Below are 21,093 nucleotides of genomic sequence, written 5' to 3' on the forward strand. Positions count from 1 at the left end.
CGGGGGTGTCTGACCGGGGTCGGGGTAATCGCCAGTGAAGACGGACCGTGGCGGGCACCAGGGAAGGAGAGGCAGAGCCGGGGTCGTGGCCAAGGCCCGTCACCCGGGACGCCCGCGCCGCCCTGTCCGGCCCCGCTCCCCGCTGTCGATCCCACCGCCGGCACGGGCACCGGCACGGGCACCGGCAGCGACACCGGCAGCCGCCTCCGCCCCAGAGCCGCTGCCCGCCGGCACCCCGCCGGCTGTGGGCGGGGCCTGGCTCCGCGGGCGCTGGTTGGGCCCGGGCGGAGGGGCGGGAGCGCGGGCCGGGCCGGGCCGGGCGCTGGTTGGGCCCGGGCGGAGGGGCGGGAGCGCGGGCCGGGCCGGGCCGGGCGCTGGTTGGGCCCGGGCGGAGGGGCGGGAGCGCGGGCCGGGCCGGGCCGGGCGCTGGTTGGACCCGGGCGGAGGGGCGGGAGCGCGGGCCGGGCCGGGCCGGGCCGGGCGCTGGTTGGGCCCGGGCGGAGGGGCGGGAGCGCGGGCCGGGCCGGGCCGGGCCGGGCGCTGGTTGGGCCCGGGCGGAGGGGCGGGAGCGCGGGCCGGGCCGGGCGGCAGCGATGGCGGGCGCGGCGCTGTCGCGGGTGCCGGCCGTGCAGATCGATGGCGACGGTGTCTTCAAGTACGTGCTGCTGCGGGTGCGCGGGCCCGGCGCGCCCGCCAAGGACGTCGTGCGAGGCCACGCGTGGGCCGAGTACCACGGTGAGGGGCGTCGGGAGTGCGGGGCGGGGCTCTGGCGCGGGGTGCGAGGGAGGCGGCCGCGGGCCCCGGGGACGGGCGGGGGCTTGGCGGGCGCCTGGCCCGTCACGGGGCGGCGGCTGAGGCGAGGGGGTCTCCGCGCCGCCCCCGCTCCCTCCCTGCAGCCGACTTGCTGGAGCGCACGGCGGAGGAGCTGGCGCGGCACGGCCTGAGCTGTGAGTGCCTGGGCGGCGGCCGCCTGTCCCACCGGCCCGAGGAGAGGAAGATCCACGTCTACGGGTACTCGGTGGTAAGCGGGAGCGGGGGGGACCCACGCACGGACGCGGCATCTCTCTTCGCACTGTAGTTCCACTGGCGGCGGCCGAGTTGGCATCGCATCCCCTCGGGGGTGGAAGGGTGAGCGGGGCGCTCCCGGGGCTCCTGCCGTTCCCCCGAGTGCCCCGGGGCGGGGAGACTGCGCAGAGCCCTTGCAGGAGAGCAGTGCTTGGCCAAAGCAGGGTCACCCCGTGAACCCCCCGGCACCTGCCTGTGGGGCTGCCGCACACCCAAAGTCCCCGGAGGTCCCGTGGGGTCCCCACAGTGGCTGTACCCAGTGCTGGGTGCTTCCAGGGGGAATTGGGTTGCACAAGAACCCTGTCTCTGCTTTGTGTGTCCTGAGGGCGTTCCTGCAGGAGTGTCAGGTGCTGTAGGGGCCTCGTAAGGGTGATTGGAGGTACCCTTGGGACATCACTGTCATGGTGTGTCCTTGGACGCTGGCCCCAGCCCAGGGCTGTGCTGCAGCACCAGCTGTGCTGGGTGCTGACTGCAGAGCCCAGCTGGGATCAGGGCAGGGTGGTGGTCCCTGGGCCACAGTGCACACAGTTTTCCCAGCTTCAGAGTGGCACTGTCCTCTTGCCTTGGTGCTACACCAGCCTCAGCTGGAGTCAGGAAGGGCTGGAACAGGCTCTGTGGCATCTCTGCTGCTGGGGTCTGCCAGAGCTGCCGTGGGGATTTGCCGGGCTTTTCTGCAAGTTACCACCAGCTCTCCTTGGGAACCCTCTTTTCCTGTGCAGGGCTTTGGACGAGCTGACCACGCCGTGACCACAGAGAAGCTGAAGGCCGAATATCCCGACTATGAGATCACCTGGGCAGATGAAGGGTACTGACTCCTGTGTCTGTGGTGGCAGCCCAGAACTGGCACAGCTGTATGCAGCACCGGGGTGGTGGCAGCAGGCTCCCCGTGCTCGGCCGTGCTCCAGGCTCTCCTGATTTTCCTCTGTGTTGAACTTGCCCGTTCTCCGCTAATACTGGACTGTCCTCGTGCCAGGTGCTCCCACCTCCCTGGCATGGCAAAGCTGGTAAAGCCAGTGGTTGCCCTGCCCCAGCCTCCTGGTGCCAGGGGCTCATCCACGTGTATCTGTGAGAATTAAAGTCATTGGAGGAGCACAGCTGCTCTGGTGGCCATGCTCATGGTTTGGCTGCTCCTTCCCAGCTCTGGGTTGTGCCTGTTGACAGTGGAAGGGACCCCCCAGGTTAACCAGCCCTTGAGGGGGAGCTGGCATGGGAGCAGGCAGAGTCTGGGCTGGGAACAGCAATAAGTGTATCAGGATTTGCCTTGGAAAAGAGGAGAGAGGAAAGCAATGGTCAAGCCTGGGAGAAGGAAAGGCAGGATGGATCTGAGGGAAAGACCAGCCCCATCTCCTGCAGGAAGGGAACTGAGCTACCTGGGAGCATGATTGGGAAGAACATGCCCATTCCCATTCTGGCAGGTGGTCACATCTTGAGGAAGAGCATCCTCCCTGAATTCGTCCCTCCAGCCACCCAGGACCATCTTGGAATTTCCCAGGGATTCTCCCTGCTTGTGCTTCCAAATGAGGAGCAGTAGAGGGAGACTGGGAAAAGCTGCTGGAGACTTCAGTGGCTGGAGAGCTCCAGGGAGATGTCCAGGCTGGGTTAGTTCAGTTGCTGTCCCACGTGAGGCTGGGGCTGGAGGACCCTCCCAGCCCCATTTCATTGTCAGACTCTGACCCTGAATGCTCCCTGCTGCTGCCTCTGCCTCATGCCTTCAGGTATGTGGGCTCCTTCCTCTGTGTCCAGAGCCATGCAGGGTCAGTTCAACCTGCAGAAGCTCAGCCTGTGCCCAAAGGAAGTTTGGGCATTCAGTGGGGGGATGAGTTTCACAGGCAAAAACATAGCTGTGCTGTGCCTCATTCTACATTCTGTAAGGTGTGACTCTCCCCTGTGCTGAGGGGAATGTTAGCCTCAAGTCACACAGAGTCAGCTGCAAACCTGCAAGTCACTGGATTTTGGAGTTTGGAGGCACCCTCTGGGATGTCCTGTCCATCCACTGGCCTAGCAGAGCCAGCTTCAGTGGGTCCATAGTGGTAGGATCGCTGAGATATGCTGTGCAGGCTCAGGAGTTGGACTCAATAGTCCCTGTGGGTCTCTTCCAACACAGGGAGTTCCATGATTCTGTTCTAGAATTAGGCTGCTGGAAGCTATGACTGGGTGGAGTTGAGAATCTCCACAACTTGGACCTCCCAGCAGCTTGGGCGTCTGCTCTGGTTTTGATAGCCCTCACAGGAGAAAAAAGCTTTTCTTTTAAGTGGCATTTGCTGTTCTTGCTTTGTTCTTGTCTCAGTCCTTACTGGGACACTCCCTGCTTGAAGGGTTGGCTCCCTGCACCTTCCTGCCAGGACTTAGCAGAGTGACATCCCCCTACACCTTCTCCAAGCTGGGCATATCCAGCTCAGCCTCTCCTTGTGGGAGGTGCAGTCCCCTCATCATCATCAGGGAATATCCTTCTGTGAAGATACTCAAAAACCATCTGGACACATCCTCCAGGGAACCCTTGTGGAGCAGAGGGGTGGGATGGGGTGACCTCCTGTCGTGCCTTCCATTCTGTTACTATCCTGTGATCATCATCACTTGATCTGCTCCAGTATGCCCACATCTCATACTGGGAGCACCAGCATCCGCAGTGCAAAGGGGAGGGGTTCAGATCTGTGAGAGAGGCTCTGCCCATGGCACCCAGGAGGCCAGTGGCCACTTTGCCAATGGCCAGCTTGGTACTGCCAGGTTCCTGGGCAGGGCTCCTGCTCTCCAGCATGCCTGGACTGGGGGATGTGGGGCTGTTGGTCTGCACTGGGCCTGGCTGGCACTGGGAGAAAGAGCTGAGCCTGTGTTGTACTGCCCCTGTTGCAATCCCACTGCAATCTGCCTTCCAGGCCGTTGGCTCGGTGGGAGGATCTGCTCAACAGGGCCCCTCTCAGGGGATGAAGGCTGCGGCAGCAGAGGGCAGAGGGGTCCTGTGGAGTAGCAACCCCTTTTTCCCCTGCCCAGGTAAGGAGACCAGTGGGGTCAGTAGTTGCCATCGCCAGGCAACACTGGTGGTGATCTGTGGGGCTCTGGCTGCCAAGCTGTGCTTCTTCCAGGCTCATCAGCCCTTGCTGGGGCTCTGCCAGAATGTTTTGCCCCAGGAATGATCTGCTTGTGGCCCTGCAGCTGTGCCCCCTTGCCCCATGGCATTCACGAGCTGGGTGCCGAGATGCTCCTGCCAGCCAGAGCAGAGCAGGCAGGGTGAAGGCTTGCTCCTCCTGATAATATTTTGGGATCCCCAGGCTGCAGGGGGACTTCAGAGCCCCTTTCAGTGCCTAAAGGGCTCCAGGAGAGCCTGGAGAGGGACTTTGGACAAGAACTTGGTGTGACAAGACAAGATGGAATGACTTTCCACTGCCAGAGGGCAGGGTAAAATGGAATATCGGAAATACAGCTGACTCCTAGCTCAGCTGTTCTCTCTGGCCAGAGTGCATCCCTCTGAAAACCATTCAAAGTCTTTCCCATTCCCCTTATGCACCGGGACTGGCAGAGCCCCCATATCCCTGGCAGAGGTGCCAGATTCCCTCACAGGCTGGCAGCATCCCTGGCTCGGCAGGAAGTGTCCTCATCCCTCACCGAGCTGTGCACCGTCCCAGTCAGTGTCACCCACCGTCTTGTTCTGCGCGGAAAGCGGGCTGAAGAAGAGAGGTTCAGCGGGGAAAAGCCGCAGGTCTCCATGGGGCACTTGGCTCCAGCTGGCCGCAGGGGTGCCGGCGGTGCTGCTGCAGGATCGCGCTGCGCTGTCCCTGTCGGCACAGCCTCGCCATAAACCCGCTGCCCGGCCAGGGAGCCGATAACAGCGGGGCTGAAGTCCAACGCCGGCAGCTCCTGGGGGGCACATTCCAGCCCGGGGCTCACAGTGTGGCCTCTTGCAGCTCCGTTTTACCGTCGCGGTGACCGGCATGGCTGAAGGCGGGCAGGCGATGCTGGCCCTCCTGGTGCTGCTGAGTGAGTTTGGCTGACACGGGCGGGGGTTGTGTCGCTGGAGGGAAGGGGCCTCCGGCTGGCTGCTCCACTCTGGTCATCCACAGCAGTTTGCTCCAGCACTGGGCCAGCCCGCTGGGCTCTGCGGGTGGACTCAGCCAGGGGTTCCCAGGGTGAGTGGGTGCCGGAGCCCCCAGCAGCGGGGCTGAGCATCACCAGTGGCTTTGTTCAGCACGGGACAGAGAACGTCCAGATATTCCTGTTTCTTCCAAAAAGGGGGCTGGTACTCGAAGCACGGTTGTCGTACCGCGGAGTCAGTGCCTCAGTGCCCCGGCAGGCTCTGGCACCCCGAGGCTTACGGTGGGAGGTGGCGGTGTAAGAGATGTGGAGTGCCGGGACAGTGACTGGGGTCGGAGGAGGGGGAAGTCGTCCAGGGGAAGATGCCACTGAAAGTTCAGTACCTGCCCCAGCAGGGTCCCAAACCGAGGTGCCCAGGCAAATGCCACCTGCAGGTCACGCGTGCTTGCTTCACCTTCACCTGCTGTGGGCACCGTGCCTAGTTCCCTGCAGGGTTTTCAACCCCATTGTCTCTCTCGTAGTCAGAGCCGTCCTCCCCAGTGGATCCGTGGTCGTCAACAGCTGCGGCAGCGTGACTGAGCAGCTCTGCAACTTTGTCTGTGACTGCAGCGACTGCTCAGATGAGAACCAGTGTGGTGGGTGCTCAGACTCCCCAGCCCCCAGACCCACCCTCAGGCCATGCTCCTGGGGTGAGAGCAGGCTATGTAGTGGGGGGTGTTGCAGGTACAGGTCCCTGGGGTGGTACTGGTGCCCAGGATGAATGCAGGGTCCCCCAGGATTTGTACAGGACCCCGGGGTGGGTGCAGGTCCACGGGGTAGGGGCAGGTCCCTTGTGCAGGTGTCCAGGGTGAACACAGGTTGCCTGGGTGCAGGTGAGTCTGCCAGGTGGGTGCAGGACCCCAGGCTGTGTGCAAGGTCCCCTGAGTAGGTGCAGCTCCCTGGAATGGGTGCAGTTCCCTGGGGTAGGCACAGGTCCCTAGGGTGGCCTCAAACCTGCCTTGACCTCCCATCTGCCCACCTTCAGGGTATCTACGGGGCTCAGCAGTGCTGGGCATCCCCTTCACCTGTGACTTTGAGGACAGTGACTGTGGCTGGCAGGACGTGGGCACCTCGATGTATGGATGGGTGCGAGGCCGGGCCAGCCTGGCCACATGGGGCATGTGGCCTCATTCAGACCACACCATAGGCACGGACCTGGGTAAGTGGGAGCTGCTTGGTGAGCAGGCTCTGGGCACCCAGAGTGCTAGTCCACTAGAGTCAGGGTGCCGGAACACCCATCTTTGTAAGGTGCAGGGGAGGGAGCAGGTCCATGGAGGGTGGGAGTAGTGCTGGCGCAGTTCTGGTACCACCCCATGGGGCTGCAGACCCTGCTCTGCTTTCTGCCCTCCCCAGGTTGGTTCTTGGTGACCATGTCTCCCCCAGCAAAGACCACAGCCACAGCCTGGCTCAGGTCACCGGAGATGCGGGAAGCAGCTGCCACATGTGAGATCAGAACCTGGTATCACCTCTCAGGGAGCTGTGAGAGCATCCAAGGTGGGCACAGGCAGCATCGGCTACTGGGCAGTGAGGATGGGAGGCAGTGGGAAGGGATGGGGCCATCTGCCCCTGTGGCAGGGACAAAACCACTGACACCTTGCCATCCTGTTTGCCTCTTCCATGCTCCACGCACAGAGCAAGTGGGACCTGGGAGTCCCAGCTCCAGCCGCCAGAGCTGACAGGGCTCCATTTGTTCCTGTGGGTACCCCAGGATGCCCTGTACCAAGGGCACTTTTGGGTCTTCCCTCAGGGCTGAACCAGACAGAGCGGCCGGTGCTGCGCCTGGCTGTAGCACACAAGGATGAGGTGGTGGAGCTTTGGCAGAGCCCTGAGCGCAGCAGTGAGGGCTGGCACCAGCTGGTTGCCTACCCCGGCCGCATCATGGAGCATTTCCAGGTGAGACAGTGTTGGTACCTTGGTACCTGGGCACTGTCCCCAGAAGCTGGGACCAGAGGAGCTGGGCGATGTTCTGAAACCTGGCCCAGGCAGCTCATGCCATCCTCATCCTATCACAGCTCATCTTCTCCCTGACGCAACCACCCACCTGTGGGGCAGAGGTGGCACTTGATGACATCATGTTCAGGAACTGTGGCTTACCAGGTGAGTCCCACATCTGCTGGGATGTGAGCTGGGATCTTAGGGGAACTGGGATGCAAAACCCAGGGGAGCTCTCCCATTGCTCAGTGCTCCCATTGTTTTGGGGCACTGTGCCCTAGCCAGAGCATGAGGTGGGCAGTGAAAACCCATCCCTTGAGCCACTTCAAGGAATGATATGGGAGTGCTCACCATGTCCCTGTGGGACCAGCCACCCGCTGACATGTGTCCCCCCCACCCCAGAGGTCGGGCAGCAGGCCTGTGGGGCCCAGGCGAGCCGCTGCCACCGTGGCTCCTGCCTGGAGCAGCAGCGTTTCTGTGACGGCACCGACGACTGCGGGGACGGCTCGGACGAGGGCACGGCGCAGTGCAGTGAGCACCCCTGGCCCTGGGGAGGAGTCCTGCGGAGGGGCTGAGGGTCTGCCTTGGTGGGGCAGATCTGTGCTCTGGGCTGGCAGGGGTCCACCCAGTTCCACCCCACACCAGGAGGGCAAAATGACCCTGAGGGTTTGCAGAGGGGTGGCATCAGTCCAGCCCATTGCCGGGACCTACCTGTCCAAGAGAGAGCTGGGACCCCAGTTTCTGGATCACTGCTGTCCCTTCTCCTCACAGAGAACTTCACCCACTGCTCCTTTGACTATGATCTCTGTGACTGGGAGGCAGAGGCTGGGCCACCAGTGTGGGGCAGGAACACGAGCCTGAACCTGGGCATCTCCTACAGCATTCCCACTCGAGACCACAGCAACAACAGCAGGGCTGGTATGTGGCAGGGCACCAGTGCCCCAGGGGAGCCTCACTGCAGGTGGACATGCCCTGGGGTAACGCACGCCAGGGCTCTGCTCAAGGCTGTGCCAGGACAGCGGTGTCCTGCACCCACACATCTGTCTGGCTCCTCTCAGCCCCACCATTTCCTGCAGGTTTTTTCCTCCATGTGAGCAGTGACCCCACTGGTGGCACAGCTCAGCTCAGCAGCCCCACCTTCCAAGCCACCAGCTCCTGTTCTGTGAGTCACAGCTGGGACCTCATGTCACAGCTCATGTGGGACTTTCATGCAGGGCTGGGGCTGTGGTTGGCCCTTGCTGGGGATGGGCATAATGTTTTTGGAGGTGGTTTGGTGACATCTCTGGTGCTCATTGGGAGCTCTGAGCTCCTCACAGCCTCTCTGTGGGATGCAGGGGGCTGTGTGCCCCTGCCCTAAGGGCTCACCCCCCTCCCAATCCCCAGCTCGTGCTGTACTGCCACCTCCATGGCTCAGCCACCAGCAACCTCAGCATCTCCTATTTGACCAACTCTACCAAGCACCTGATGAGGGAAAGGACAGGAGACCTGGGCAACTTCTGGGTCCGGGAGAGAGTGGACTTCAACGTGACAGATGCCTTCAAGGTGGGCTTGTGCTGTGCTGGGGGGAGCTGGGCTGCCCCCAGGGTCAGGGACCACAGCTGTGCACAGGGGCAGCACCGCCCCCCAAGCCCACTAGGGCCATGCCAGCCCACGCTGTTCACCCCTGTCAGCCACAGCATTGCCCCTGCTCCCATTGAGTCCCTTCTGGGGGAAAGTGTGAGTCAGTCTATGACAGGTTCTGGCTCCCCCCATCCCATGGCTCTTTGGTGTCACCCTAATCCCCCCCATATTTTGCAGGACCCCTTGCTGATGTTTCTGACGTGTTGCTTTCCTGCAGGTGCTGATCGAGGGGGTGGCTGGCAGCGGGGGGACCGTGGCTATCGATGACCTGATCCTGTCTCAGGGCTGTGTGAAGGAGAAGGGTGAGCTGGTGGGCAGTGTTCTTCACCCTACTCCAGTGTTGGCAACTGTCCCAACTGTCTTATGCCCATGGCACCATGCCTGAAGGACAGGCACGGTCTGCCTGTCCCTCTGCTCATCAAAGGGACCATCCTGGGTGTAGCAGAGCAAATACTTGTCGTGGGGTGCTGGTGTCTTTTTCCTGTGGCTGTAACACTCCATCTTCTGCATCAAAATGTGTCACGCAAGCAGCTCTTACAAGTCCTGTGTACCCTTCAGCTGGTGGCAACTAGGCTGGGCTGGGATGGGATAGGATTGGATGGAATGGGAAATGGAGAGCCAGGAAGATGCTTGGGGACATGGGACAGTGGTTTGTCATTGCTGACACTGATGCTGTTGCTGGGCCCTTTCATCACTGCTCTCCATCCTGGGGTGTTTTACCATCAGAGAAACTTCTGGTCACACTGCCAAGCCAGGCAGGTGCCAGCCCCTGCGCAGCAGACGAGGTGGCCTGTGACAGTGGGGACTGCATTGCCGCAGAGCTGGCCTGTGACTTCGCTGACACGTGCGCTGATGGCTCCGACGAGAAGCACTGTGGTGAGAGCCAAGGCAGGCACCTGCACAAGTACCCCAGCAGTGGAGGGGACCAGGCTGGCATGGCTGGGACACGTGTGTGCCTGCACAGCCTCTGGGAGAACAATGGCCTGGCAGGACTGAGCCTGGAGTTTTGGGTAGCCCAGAGAAGCTGTGGCTGCCCCCGGATCCCTGGAAGTGTCCAAGGCTGGTTGGACAGGGCTTGGAGCACCCTGGGACAGTGGAAAGTGTCCCTGCCCATGACAGAGGGGTGGAATGAGATGAGCTTTAAGGTCCCTTCCAACCCAAACCATTCTGGGACTCTGGGGTTCTTTGACTTTGCAGGGACAACAACCTTCGAGTCAGGGGCTGGGGGCTGGCACGACGTCAGTGTGGGGCGGCTGCGCTGGGGTCTGCAGAAGGTCACTGAATCTGACATCTTCCTCATAGGTGAGGCTGTTCTCACCACCCAGACAAAGCTCTTCAGTGCTCAGCACCACGGGAGCCCCCAGAGCAAGGACTCCCAGTGGGTGCTACTGCACAACGGGAGATAATGCCCAGGCAGGATGCTGGGCTGGGGGTGCTACCAGGGATGTGGGACCCCAGTCCTCACTTCACAGAGTGTTTCTGTGCCCAGGGACTTTCCTGGCCCTCCAGACAGGAGAAGGACAGATGGTGGGTCCTGCGAAGGCACGATCGCCTCCTCTGGGCCCCTCTGGCCCTGCCTGCACCATGGAGATGAGCTACCACATCCACAGTGACCCCCAAGGTAACCTCCTGCCCACCCCCAGGGTGCCCTGACTGCTTCCTGCCCCCAGACCCCCCATGCCCACCTGCCTTTGCTGCCTCTCCCAACCCTGCTTTGCCCCATCACATAATCCTGGAGCTGGGGTGTCCGTGTCCCTGCACCCAGTGACTGTGGGCTGGTGCCATGGAGGGCTCCCACAGGGTGGCCAGGGGTTTTGGGTGTCCACAGCCTCTGCACCACCTCTTGTTCCAGGCTTCCTTGCCATCAGTGTCGCAGATCACACCACTGGCACCTCCCAACTGGTCTGGCAGACACAAGGTCGTGGCAGAACAACTGGGGGTCATGTCCGTGTCCCTCTGGGAGAGAGAAGCCGGCCCTTTCAGGTGTGCTGGATGCACAGGGACCAGCCTGGGGGGCTTTCAGTGGGACAGTGCCAGTGCTGCTGGGCACCCCAGGCTCATGGCTGTTGCCCCCAGGTCGAGCTGCTGGCACTGGTAGATCTCCAGGGCTCAGCGAGTGTCAGTGTTGACAACGTGACATTCAAGCAATGCTACCTTGACGTGGTGTCACCCACAGCTGCGGGTATGGCCAGGGGTGCGTGGGCAGGGTAACCCCACACCCTTTCCATGGGGGCTGCCTGGTGGCTCTTGCTCTGTCCAAGAGCAGGACCATGGTGCACAAGACCAAGGGCTGAGCACAATCCTGCCTTGGCCTGGGACCCCTTAGTGGGGTAAACTTGGGGAGTGGGGCAAGGGGAAAGGACATTTGGAGGACCCATTTGCTTTTGTGATGCCTTACCCCTTTCCACCTCTATTCTGTCACCCCTCTCTGTCCAGAGCTGTCCTGCAACTTTGAGAGGGGCATGTGTGGATGGTACCAGGATTTATCCAGTGACTTCAAATGGGTCCACAGCACAGGGCAGGGACAGGGCTCCGACCACACCACTGGGTCAGGTAAGGGGCTGGTTACTCTTTGAGGGAACCCAAGAACCCAGGGCATCCCACAGCCTTCAATCCCCAGAGCCAAGACATGCCTTGTACACTCCCAGCAGCCCCATGCCTATGGAGTAAGCTCACCTAGGGCAGGCTGGGAGCACCCAGATCTGGGCTGTGGGTGATGCAGAACACTCACATCATGACCCCTCCCCCTGGCTGTCCCCAATATTCAGGCTACTTCTTGTCTGTGGACTCCTCTGTGCCATGGAGCCATGGGCAGCGGGCCCAGCTCCTCACCTCCCGCCAGGAGCCAGCTACGGCCCCACACTGTCTCTCCTTCTGGTACCGCCTGGCCGGCCCACAAATTGGTATGTGCCCCATGGCATCCTCCCAGGGCTGCCCCAGCCTGGCTCCACTCTGAGGACAGTGGTTTCCCCAAGGGCTGTGGGATGGCTGCCCCCATGCCCCCCTCTGCCCAGGTACCCTGAACCTCAAGCTGTGGCCAGAGGGAGGGGAGGAGGTGATGCTGTGGACCCGCCGAGGAACCCAGGGCAGCCTCTGGCACCGAGCATGGGCAACACTTCCCTCCACGGGCCAGCAGCGGTACCAGGTGATGACCAGGCCCCCCGTGCCCCTGGCACCAGCAAGACACAGGGTGTCTGACACCACTGCCTGGGGGCAGGTGGCTTTCGAGGTGCTGCATGACGGTTTCCTGGGGGACGTGGGGCTGGACGACATCACACACACAGCGGGACCCTGTGGGGCCAAGCTCTCCTGCTCCTTCGAGGTGGAGAGCTGTGGGCTGACAGCCAGTGGAGAGGGCACCTGGCAGCGCCAGAGCAACGGCACTGGCACCACCGCTGGCCCTGTGGCCGACCATACCACCGGCACCTCAGCAGGTACGGGGAGTGGCAGCCCTGTTGCTTCACTGCTGCACTGAGTGTCCCCCCTGCTTGCTCTGAGTGTCCTGCCTGTACCCCACACCAGCCTTGCCTGCTCTCCCTGTGTCATGCCTGCCCTGCCCTCCCTGCCCTCCCCAGGATGAGAAGGGGATACTGCACAGGGCTTCCCAACCCTGGAATTCCCCAAATGCAATCTCCTAACCCCAGGGCTCCCTAATCCTGGAGAGGTTCCCAAGCTGGGGAGACTCCTTGACCTGGTGGGAAAACCCAGCCGCAATTGTCCCCTAGCGCTCCCCAGCAGGGCTGAGCAGGGGTCACAGCACAGGGGCTTCTCTCCTCCAGGCCATTACATGGTGGTGAACACGGGCAGGGTCTCCCTGCCTGCTGGGCACACAGCTGCCCTCACCTCCCAGCCCTACCAGCCCTCCGTGTCTGTCCAGTGCCTGGCTTTCTGGTACCAGCTGAGCGCTGGAACCCCAGGTGAGCACCACTTGCCCTGAGACTCCTAGGGGCACCTCCAGATGGGTGAGGGCCCCACACAACACAGCCCTGGACTCCTCTTCCATGTTGGGTGCCCTGGGCAGGCTCCCTCAGGGTGTTTGTGGAGCAGAGCAGAGTGAGGAGGAAGGTTCTGAGCATGAGCACCATGGAAGGGAGCAACTGGCACCGCAGCCATGTCACTGTCCAGCCCAATGGTGAATGGCAGGTGAGACAGGGTGGGGTGCTGGGGGCAGCTGAAGGTGATGAGGGATGCATGGAGGCTGCCAGCCTCAGCATCTCACCTTGCCCAGGTGGTGTTTGAGGCAGTGGGAGCTGGGGGTGATCACGGATACATCGCACTGGATGACCTGCACGTGTCAGAGGGAGCCTGTCCCAAGCCAGGTGAGACACCACCCCACAGGGGCACTATGGATCGGGGAGGAGGATGGCACATCCTGTAGTGGCATGTAAGCCATGGGGACAGGGACAGACCTGTTCCTGCCCTGAGCTTGGCCTGGCCCAAAGCTAGGGGTGGTGTATACCACTCAGGTACCCCATCTCCTGCCAGGTAGTACTGGGTGTCTCACAGACCTGCTTTTCTCCCAGCATCCTGTGACTTCGAGCAGGACACTTGTGGCTGGAGCAGCCCCTCAGACCCCCGCTTGCACAGCTTTGCCTGGGGCTGGAAGAGTGGGATCACCCTGGCCAAGTACCCTGGCCCTGAGCAGGATCACACCCTGGGTACAAGGAATGGTAGGAAACACCCATCTCTGCCTGGGCACCCTGGCATGGCCAGAGCGAGGAAGAAGAGCTGGGGGTGGATAGGGTCAGTCCAGTACACTGTGAGGCCTGGTTTCACAGCATCCCTGTCCCCTCTTCACCTGGGAGAGGCAGCACAGCCTCAAGGGCAGTGAGATGCAGGGCTGGTTTGTCCTGTCCTCCAGGCATCATTCTGGCCATTTGGGGGAAGAGTAGGACAAGTGGGGTGAGACAAATGGGTGCAGGACTGGGGGACACCCTGCCCTCTGCCCTGTCTGCTGCCCAGGTCACTACATGCACTTCGACACCAGCGTGTTGGGTGCCAGGGGCACCAGTGCCCTGCTGGAGAGCCCACCCCTGCCTGCAGCCACCGACTCCTGCCTGCGCTTCTGGTACCACATGGACATCCCAGAGCACCTCTGTAAGCACTGCAGGGGCAGTGAGGAGGGGTCCATGGCTCCCTGGGTCTCATGTATGGGAGTGGGGGCCTCATTCTTCCCCACCTGTGGACCACAGATGCTCTGCTTCAATTCTGGCTGGGCAGTGGCAATGGCCCTTTCCCTCTGGGTGCTGCTATCCCAGTAGAGGATGGCATGGCTGGGAGGGCTCAGTGGGCTCGGGGCAGCTCGTAATGCCAGGACACCTGTGCCCCCCCTTGCAGGCAGTGGGGAGTTGCGGGTGACGCTGCAGGGCGCAGCGGGGCAGCGCACGGTGTGGAGCGTGGCGGGGCACCGCAGCCGGGGCTGGCAGGGCGCCGTGGTGCCGGTGCAGAGCCCCACTGAGTTCCAGGTAAGCGGGGCCACCCAGGGGTGCAGGGTGTCTCTGGGCGTGCATCAGCCCCCCAGACCCCACCTTCCCTTGCAGATCAGCTTTGAGATCACCACACGGAGGTGGCCGATGGAGGGGACAGTGGCACTGGATGACATCATGTACAGCACCAGGGTGGGCTGCCATTCCAGTCCAGAGAGTCCAATGGAAGGTGCGGGAAGGGGGGCGGGGGCGTGTGTGCAGTTCTGGCTGTGAAAGGTCAACGCAGAGCTACCCAGGGTGCTGGGCGGAGGCTGGAGGCAACTCTTTGAGCAGTGGGTCAAGCCTGACAGCATTTCCTCCCCCTGCAGAGAAGCCCTCCGGCAGTTTTGGCAGTTTCGTGGCGGAGGTGGTGCTAGGTGTGCTCCTGGCCCTTGTCATCGTGGCGCTGATGGCTGCTTGGGGCTGGTACTGGCTGAAACAGCGAAGGCTGGCAAGCAGGACACCGATAGAGAGCAACAGTTCCCAGGGCTTCGACAACATCACCTTCCGAGATGTAAGGATAGGGTGAAGGACTTCCCTGATTACCCCAGATGTGCTAAAACAGCATTTTTCTGAAAGCTCAGCAAATGCTAGCAGGCTCTCCCTGACCCTGCAGTCTGCCAACACGACAGGGAGGTGCAAAGGGCTCTGCCTCTTATCTGCTTGTTGACAAACAAGTGACCCTGACCTGTAGGACTGACCTAAAAAGTGCTGCTGCCACCAGGCAGCTGCTCCAGAAAAAGCTGCGTGTGCTCCCACCCCAGAGTCTTGTGGGAAGGGGGTCTGGCAAACCTGGCTTATCCTCACGCAGCCAGCACTCAAGTTAGTGCAAGGTGGCTTAAGCTGCAGGTCCCTTGCACAGATTTGGTGCCATGACATCTGCAGCAGAGCCACCAGCCCCAGCATGGACTCCAGCAACAGACGTGGGCACACTGTGGGTTTGCTGCCTCTGCCTGGGTCACAGATTGTCCTCGCTGCAGCCTAGAAGAAATCCTGGTGTTGCACAGCAGACAGCCCACATTTGTCACCAATTCCCACTCACCTTTCTTTGCAGGACAAGGTCATTATATCTCCAAGGGAGGGGGATCAGTCTTGAAATTAGCAGCCAGCAGCAGGAATTGCCTACTCCCCCCAGGGCAGACCACCCCTCGACAGGAACCCACACTCCATCAGCTGCCTGCTCTCTGCCCCCGGCACGGGGGAAGCTGGCGACCTGGGGAGCCTGCCCTGCCCAGGGACACGCCACTGTCATCGCTACCTCCAGTGTTTCTGTTGTTTGTAACATGAACTTTTTGCTTCCAAAACACAGCAATGTGCCCGTGCTTTGTCAGGGGACATGAGTGGGAATTCTCACAGTGGTTGTCCTCATCCAAAAAGGGCTCTGGCCCCCACAGCTGGAAGAGCAGTGCGTGCTACAGAGAGCATGAGCCACTTCCCATGCCCAGGACACAGCACAAGACCTCCCAGGGCACCAAGACTCCAGGGGCAGGATGCTCAATGCTTCTGCTGGTTTTGGGGAGGGTGAGGGGTGGGAGGGCAGCGAGCAGAGGGGGGCAGCACACAGCACTCCTGAGGGCAGCAGGCAGCTCCCACTCTGGTGTATAGGTGCCCACCTGCTGCCCGCACACCTTGTGAATGCACTTGATAAACGTCACTGCAAAACCCAGCGTAGGCTGAGGTGCAGGCTGGACTCAGGGCCTGGACCCCCACCCTGTACCCAGTGCACCCAAGCCCAGGGCCCCTCCCTCACCCCCAGCTCTCACAACTTAGCACTGTGAACTCCAAACCCAGCCCCACACACAGCCCAGTTAAGCCCCCGCACAAGGAGTATCCTGCTACCCCCAGCCCCCATGTCCAGCTGGAGTGACATCCTGCTTTCCCAGACTGTGACCAGAGCCTGTCTCCCTCTCACCCAGCTGTGTCCCCCTTAGGTGATGCCTCAGTCATGCCAAGCATCATCCTCACAGCCCTGTCCTGCTTGCAGAATGAGGGCCCAAGGGAGCTGAGAGCTGGGGAAGGGCAAGGAGGGCTCAGGCGCCACCTGATGTCACTGCAGATCCCCACAGCTTCCTCTCACCTCCACAGCACTGATTCCAGCCCCAGGCTGCTGGCCAAGCTGCACCATCCATGACGCAGGGAGATGTGACACAGCCAGGAAGGCTGTGACAGTGCTGGCCCTCATCCCAGGCACCCCAGGTGTCCATTAATTACAATCCCAGAGGAAGAGTTGATGCAGCTCGTCACACCCAGCCACAACATTTACTACCAGCTGGTCACATGCAGCAGCTCCCCTGGGCAACTGAAGGGTATCAAACTTTATTATAGATCTCTTTAAAACAGGCTGGAAAGAACAAACCAAACTCATTGAGATACAGTGACTGAGTCATCATTTCTGATCAAGCCCAAACTCTCTCCAAATGATTTATATATATCTCACCCATCCCCCAAATTGTTTCAATTAAATCCTCACATTTCAGACCACCCTAAGTGCCTTAATATCAGCTGCTGCTAACACCACAATGTACACGTTTTCTAGCAAATCAGAGGCAGGGTTTGGGTTTTTTCTTGGGGTTTAGATCATCAATCTCTGAAAAGGAGCAAGGAAAAACAAACATCAGGAAAATTGCTTCTTTAAGGTTGCCTTTTTACAGCAGGTACAGATTCAGCAGATTTCCCCCCAAAGCAAGTCTGAAACCCTCTTGTTCAGCTTGGCAATATGCAGAGTGGTTGAGGAGAACCAGATCAGTCTGAGCAAACTGATTTCGAGGCTTTTTTGTCATTTCCCTTTGGGGCCAGTTTCCAGCGGTTTTCCAATGTCCTTTCCACGCAGTTTGAGCCCTGGAATAAGACAAAGGAGACCATCACCATCAGTACTCAATCATTCACCAGTAACTTTTATTTCCACCAAATCTAGCCTTAAGGAAGAGAACATCCAGAAAGAGAGCAGGGGAACCAGAGTTCAGGAGAATCCTACTTTAGTTTCTAGGAGCACTAGACAAAAACCAATCAAACAAAAACCAATCAGATAGGATCTGAACCAGCCCAGGAGAGTAAAACCAACACTGAATCCTTCTACAAGCGCAATCAGGCTTCCATGGGTCTCAGCATCTCACAGGTTTTGGGGGCAAGCACACAGGGACAGTCCCCAGGGCACAGCTGCAGGCATGAAGGTGCAGACAAAGATCAAGAGCTCCCAGTTCTGGTTCAGTCAGCAGATCCAGGTTTTAACAAAACATGACTTAATGGCACCACACCCACAATAAACTCCAGCCAGCAACGTTCCTCACAGGAAAAAGGTAAATACTTTCCCCCAAAACACCCCTCCAAGCACTGGCAGTATTTCTGAAGTCTCCCTTAACTCACCAATGGCTCTTTCAATCTTGCCCATGACCTGGTTATTGGGGATTGCTCGTCCTGATTCGTAGTCAGCGATAACTTGTGGTTTTTCATTGATTTTCTGAAAAGAGAGGATGAGTCTCAAACACAGCAATGCTCAGCAGCAGCCCCCCAGGACTCACACGGATAAGGAATTATGCCAGGACAGATCACAAAGTGCTGTTCCCAGGCTGACTCCATCCCCACCAGCACCTCCCTGAAGTGTCCCAGTGCTGGTAACATCCATCCTGAAGGGACTTTGACCTCCTTCCTTCTCAGGAGGAATAGGAACACACCAGGATTGCTGTTCCTTCAGACAGCATAGAGTTGCTAACACTGTTCAGCCCAGATGGTACAGACTGGTGTGAGCTACTGGGAGGAGGCAGGAAGCAGCCTCCTACCAGCTGATCAGCCACAAACAGGCTCTGCCTCCAACCTGGGGCTCAAGGGCTGCACAGACAAACCTCGAAACGTTTCCCAGACAACTTAAGTTGCCAGGACATCAGACACCAGAGATGCTGCATTCCTCAAACTTCCAGCCCATGACACCATTCCACTGCAGCTGCCTATGAGGGAACAGGGAAGGTGCCCACCCTCACCTGGATGTGCTCCACTCACCGTGGCCAAGTCCTTCTGTGTGAGGCCCTTGCTCTGTCGGCCCTGCTGGATCACTTTGCCCACCTCCAGGGAAACTCTATCATGGTGCAGCTCCTCTGTTTCACGGTCAAGCTTCGCTGTGTTCTTTGTAATGAAGTGTTGCTTGTTCTGGCCGGCTGCCCCTGTCATTTGAAGCAAGAACGAAAAAATAACCAAGGACAAGCAAAATAAGGTTCAAAGCTGTGCCAAAAAGTCTCAGAGGACTTTTTCCAAGCCATCAGCTGCCCAGGATCACAGGGCGCTGTCAGAATTTCAACATACCAACATCAACATTGATCTCACCCAATTCTCCTGCTCATCAGGGAATATTACCTTAGCTCTCCTCATAGTGCTGTGCACACCTAGCCATGAAGAGCTCTTCCCTTTCCCTACTTCAGACCTGAACTTTCACTCCAGACAGGGCAAGTCTTGATTTTTGCTGGGGATTTAGTGCTCTAACAGCTTTACTGCAGACACATATTTGTGCTGCAGCACAGAGGGGTCAATACTTGAACTTGAATTGTGCTTGCTCAGTATGAGGTACCACAAGTAAGTAGCTTTTAAGCAATTTTATGACATCTTTGATAAGTAAAGTCCAATTTTACTTAGGTTTGCTAAAAGACAGCTTCAAGAGCATTGTTTTCTCTCATGTTATAGTATTTAAGCCCTAGTTTGAATCCTTTCTCTCACATTAGTCTCTGACATTCAGTGTCCCAATAAAGCTGATTAACCTTCTTCAAGGATGATCTCTCTATTTCCAACCATCAGAATAGCCTCCCTACAGCGCGAGAACGGGCAATTTACATCAGAGAAGAAACAAGGAATTTTTTAAGAGCCATAGGAAGATCGGCAGCCATTCAAATTCGCAAAAGAAATACGGTGCCAAAACAGAGAGGTTAAGTCTTGCGATCACAAAAGCTCTCCCAAGATCTCTGCAGAAGCCGGGCAGATCTCTGCCCCGGGCACCCAGAAGCTGAGGGGCAGCCCCAGGGGCGCCATCGTTACGGCCCAGTTCGGGATCACTGCCTCAGCCGGGCGGTGCCGCCTCCTGCCTCCTCTCTCCATCCCGGGCAGCCGCCCCAAACCGGACCGGACCCCCGCGGGATACCCACACTTCTTGGAAGTTTCCACGTCCTCCCCGCGCCGCTGGGCCGCCAAGATCGCCTGGGGAAAAAGCGAAGGCGCGCGGTGAGCACGGGGCTACTCGGAGCGGCGGCCTCGACCACGCCGAGCCCAGGCCCGCCGCCCGCACCCGGCCCCGCAGCGCTCCCCACGCTGACCTGCTTGGACTTGGCCTGGGCCGCGCTCGGGCCCTTCTTGCGCAGCACCGTGACCGTGTCCCAGTCGCTCTCCGCCATCGCTCCGACCCCTCCCGGGCCGCGCCCGCCGCCGGGCACCGCCCTCTGCCCGCCTCCGGGGGCGCGGCCGCGCGGCGCCCGCTGATAGGGCGAGACGCACGTCCATCAGCAGAGACAGTCGCTCATAGGTGGAGACAGGAGCGAGCGCAGCGGGCGGGGCTTAGGTTTCTGCATGGACTGTTGGCTTAACTGCACCCAGGAGTGACGCAGCTCCGTTTGATAGGCGCAGCTCCCTGCCAATCAGCCTTCTTTCTCGCTATGTGATTGGCTGGTGCCCACGCCAACCTGGGGGCAAAAGCACGTACCTGTACACACTTCGATTGGCTGTGGACCCTGCCAGTCACCCGTCGCCCGGCAGGGATTGGTTTGTTCTGCGGCGCTGTCAGACCCGAGGCGCGCATGCGCCGTGCGGCGGTTGGCCGTGCCGGTTGGCTCCGGCCGCGGGCACCGGGCGCGGCCCAGGCAGGGCCGGGCGGGGATGGCAGCGGGGCCTTGTGCCGCGGGGAGCCCGGCAGAGCGTCCGCAGCACGGACACGGGCATGGGCACAGTCCGGAGGGGGCGAGGAGAGGCGGCTGAAGGCACGGGGTTGGTTGAGCCTAGAGAAGGCGATACAGAGGTCAAACCGCGCTGGGGCTGCAGTTCCTCCTGCGGGGCAGCTCTGATCCCTGCTGGCTGTGAAAGGTCCAGGAGCCAGGGAGTGGCTGGAGCTGGGCCAGGGCAGCTCAGGCTGGAGATCAGGGAAAGGTTCTTCCCCAGAGGTGCTGGCACTGCCCAGGCTGCCCAGGGAATGGGCACGGCCCCGAGGCTGCCAGAGCTCCAGGAGCCTTTGGCCAGCGCTGCCAGGGATGGTCAGGGTGGGGTTGGTGGGGGTCTGGGCAGGGACCGGGGCTGGGCTGAGTGATCCTGGTGGTCCCTCCCAGCTTGGGATAGTGTGTGATTCAATGAAAATCCCTGAACTATATCGGAATCACCCAGAAACTTTTGCAGTCACAGTAAAGGCATGAAAAGCTGCTCCTGCTCTCGTCATTTCTGAAGCGAAAGGACAGCGTTACACGCCCCGGGTGGATTTTTATGGGGTCTTCCCATGACAAAGCGCATGACGAGTGGTCAGATTCTAGTCACGGTGGTGATCCAGGGCATTGCTTGGAAGTCAGGTGCCGGGATGGCCCCGGGGTTTTGCATTTCTCATCTGTCACTGCGCCATGCCTGGCCCCCACTCCAGAGAACAGGAGAAAGCAGCTCCTGAGGTAGGACATTAGCAGGGTGCAAGACCTTCTCCTTGGACCGGTGCGGTCGAGCCGGCGTGCCGCAACAGCAGGACTGGGAGTCCCGTCCTATGGCGGGCATTCCAAGCAAGCCTTTGGTGCAGGTTTCCTGTCTCTTTGGGAACAGCATGTCCTGCTGCCAGGTCACGGTCACTTCAGGAAATGCAGACAGGATTTTTCTTCGATGGATGACATCACCAAGTTTTCCATGCCAGTGTTCCAGAGCAGTGTGGCTGTGCCGGGAAAAGGGCTGATGCAGTGCCGTTGGTGAAGCGGTGCCCATCCTCGGAAGCTGTGCACGTGCCATTCCC

At 60.1% G+C, this 21,093-nt stretch overlaps 3 protein-coding genes across 3 annotated transcripts; 2 read left to right on the plus strand and 1 right to left on the minus strand.

Annotated features, from left to right (window-relative positions):
- The first annotated feature begins 564 nt into the window (after positions 1-564).
- On the plus strand, positions 565-2,159 carry PHPT1 (phosphohistidine phosphatase 1). Its single transcript, XM_021533728.2, has 3 exons — positions 565-735; positions 897-1,021; positions 1,785-2,159. The coding sequence occupies exons 1-3, from the start codon at positions 594-596 to the stop codon at positions 1,875-1,877; spliced, it is 360 nt and encodes a 119-aa protein (XP_021389403.1). The 5' UTR covers positions 565-593; the 3' UTR covers positions 1,878-2,159.
- Positions 2,160-5,454: 3,295 nt separating this feature from the next.
- On the plus strand, positions 5,455-15,455 carry MAMDC4 (MAM domain containing 4). The gene is made up of 27 exons (XM_077787880.1): positions 5,455-5,726; positions 6,116-6,289; positions 6,484-6,624; positions 6,878-7,023; positions 7,143-7,227; positions 7,834-7,980; positions 8,139-8,224; positions 8,446-8,604; positions 8,900-8,984; positions 9,409-9,558; positions 9,880-9,984; positions 10,172-10,303; positions 10,535-10,665; positions 10,759-10,864; positions 11,119-11,235; positions 11,451-11,585; positions 11,697-11,827; positions 11,900-12,116; positions 12,462-12,599; positions 12,704-12,825; positions 12,911-13,001; positions 13,206-13,352; positions 13,645-13,779; positions 14,020-14,147; positions 14,223-14,337; positions 14,477-14,661; positions 15,202-15,455. Exons 1-27 carry the CDS (start codon positions 5,513-5,515, stop codon positions 15,241-15,243), a joined length of 3,564 nt encoding a protein of 1,187 aa, XP_077644006.1. The 5' UTR covers positions 5,455-5,512; the 3' UTR covers positions 15,244-15,455.
- Positions 15,456-16,434: 979 nt separating this feature from the next.
- On the minus strand, positions 16,435-19,569 carry EDF1 (endothelial differentiation related factor 1). Its single transcript, XM_021533669.3, has 5 exons — positions 19,439-19,569; positions 19,271-19,322; positions 18,141-18,301; positions 17,511-17,604; positions 16,435-16,985 (listed from the first exon to the last, which is right to left on the minus strand). Exons 1-5 carry the CDS (start codon positions 19,514-19,516, stop codon positions 16,924-16,926), a joined length of 447 nt encoding a protein of 148 aa, XP_021389344.1. The 5' UTR covers positions 19,517-19,569; the 3' UTR covers positions 16,435-16,923.
- Positions 19,570-21,093: the final 1,524 nt, after the last annotated feature.

This window comes from Lonchura striata, chromosome 22 (assembly GCF_046129695.1).
Source record: "Lonchura striata isolate bLonStr1 chromosome 22, bLonStr1.mat, whole genome shotgun sequence".
Taxonomy (NCBI): Eukaryota; Metazoa; Chordata; class Aves; order Passeriformes; family Estrildidae; genus Lonchura; species Lonchura striata.

Bases quoted from the DNA above. Each gene is read 5' to 3' on its own strand.
- MAMDC4 (XM_077787880.1), top strand. From the start codon at position 5,513: ATGCCACCTGCAGGTCACGCGTGCTTGCTTCACCTTCACCTGCTGTGG. The intron at 6,290-6,483 runs GTAAGTGGGAGC...TGCCCTCCCCAG, and splicing joins CACCATAGGCACGGACCTGG to GTTGGTTCTTGGTGACCATG. The intron at 13,353-13,644 runs GTAGGAAACACC...TCTGCTGCCCAG, and splicing joins CACCCTGGGTACAAGGAATG to GTCACTACATGCACTTCGAC.
- EDF1 (XM_021533669.3), bottom strand. From the start codon at position 19,516: ATGGCGGAGAGCGACTGGGACACGGTCACGGTGCTGCGCAAGAAGGGC. The intron at 19,323-19,438 runs GTCAGCGTGGGG...CTTTTTCCCCAG, and splicing joins CCCAGGCCAAGTCCAAGCAG to GCGATCTTGGCGGCCCAGCG. The intron at 17,605-18,140 runs GTGAGTGGAGCA...CTCTCTTTTCAG, and splicing joins CACAGAAGGACTTGGCCACG to AAAATCAATGAAAAACCACA.
- PHPT1 (XM_021533728.2), top strand. From the start codon at position 594: ATGGCGGGCGCGGCGCTGTCGCGGGTGCCGGCCGTGCAGATCGATGGC. The intron at 736-896 runs GTGAGGGGCGTC...CCCTCCCTGCAG, and splicing joins CGCGTGGGCCGAGTACCACG to CCGACTTGCTGGAGCGCACG. The intron at 1,022-1,784 runs GTAAGCGGGAGC...TTTCCTGTGCAG, and splicing joins ACGTCTACGGGTACTCGGTG to GGCTTTGGACGAGCTGACCA.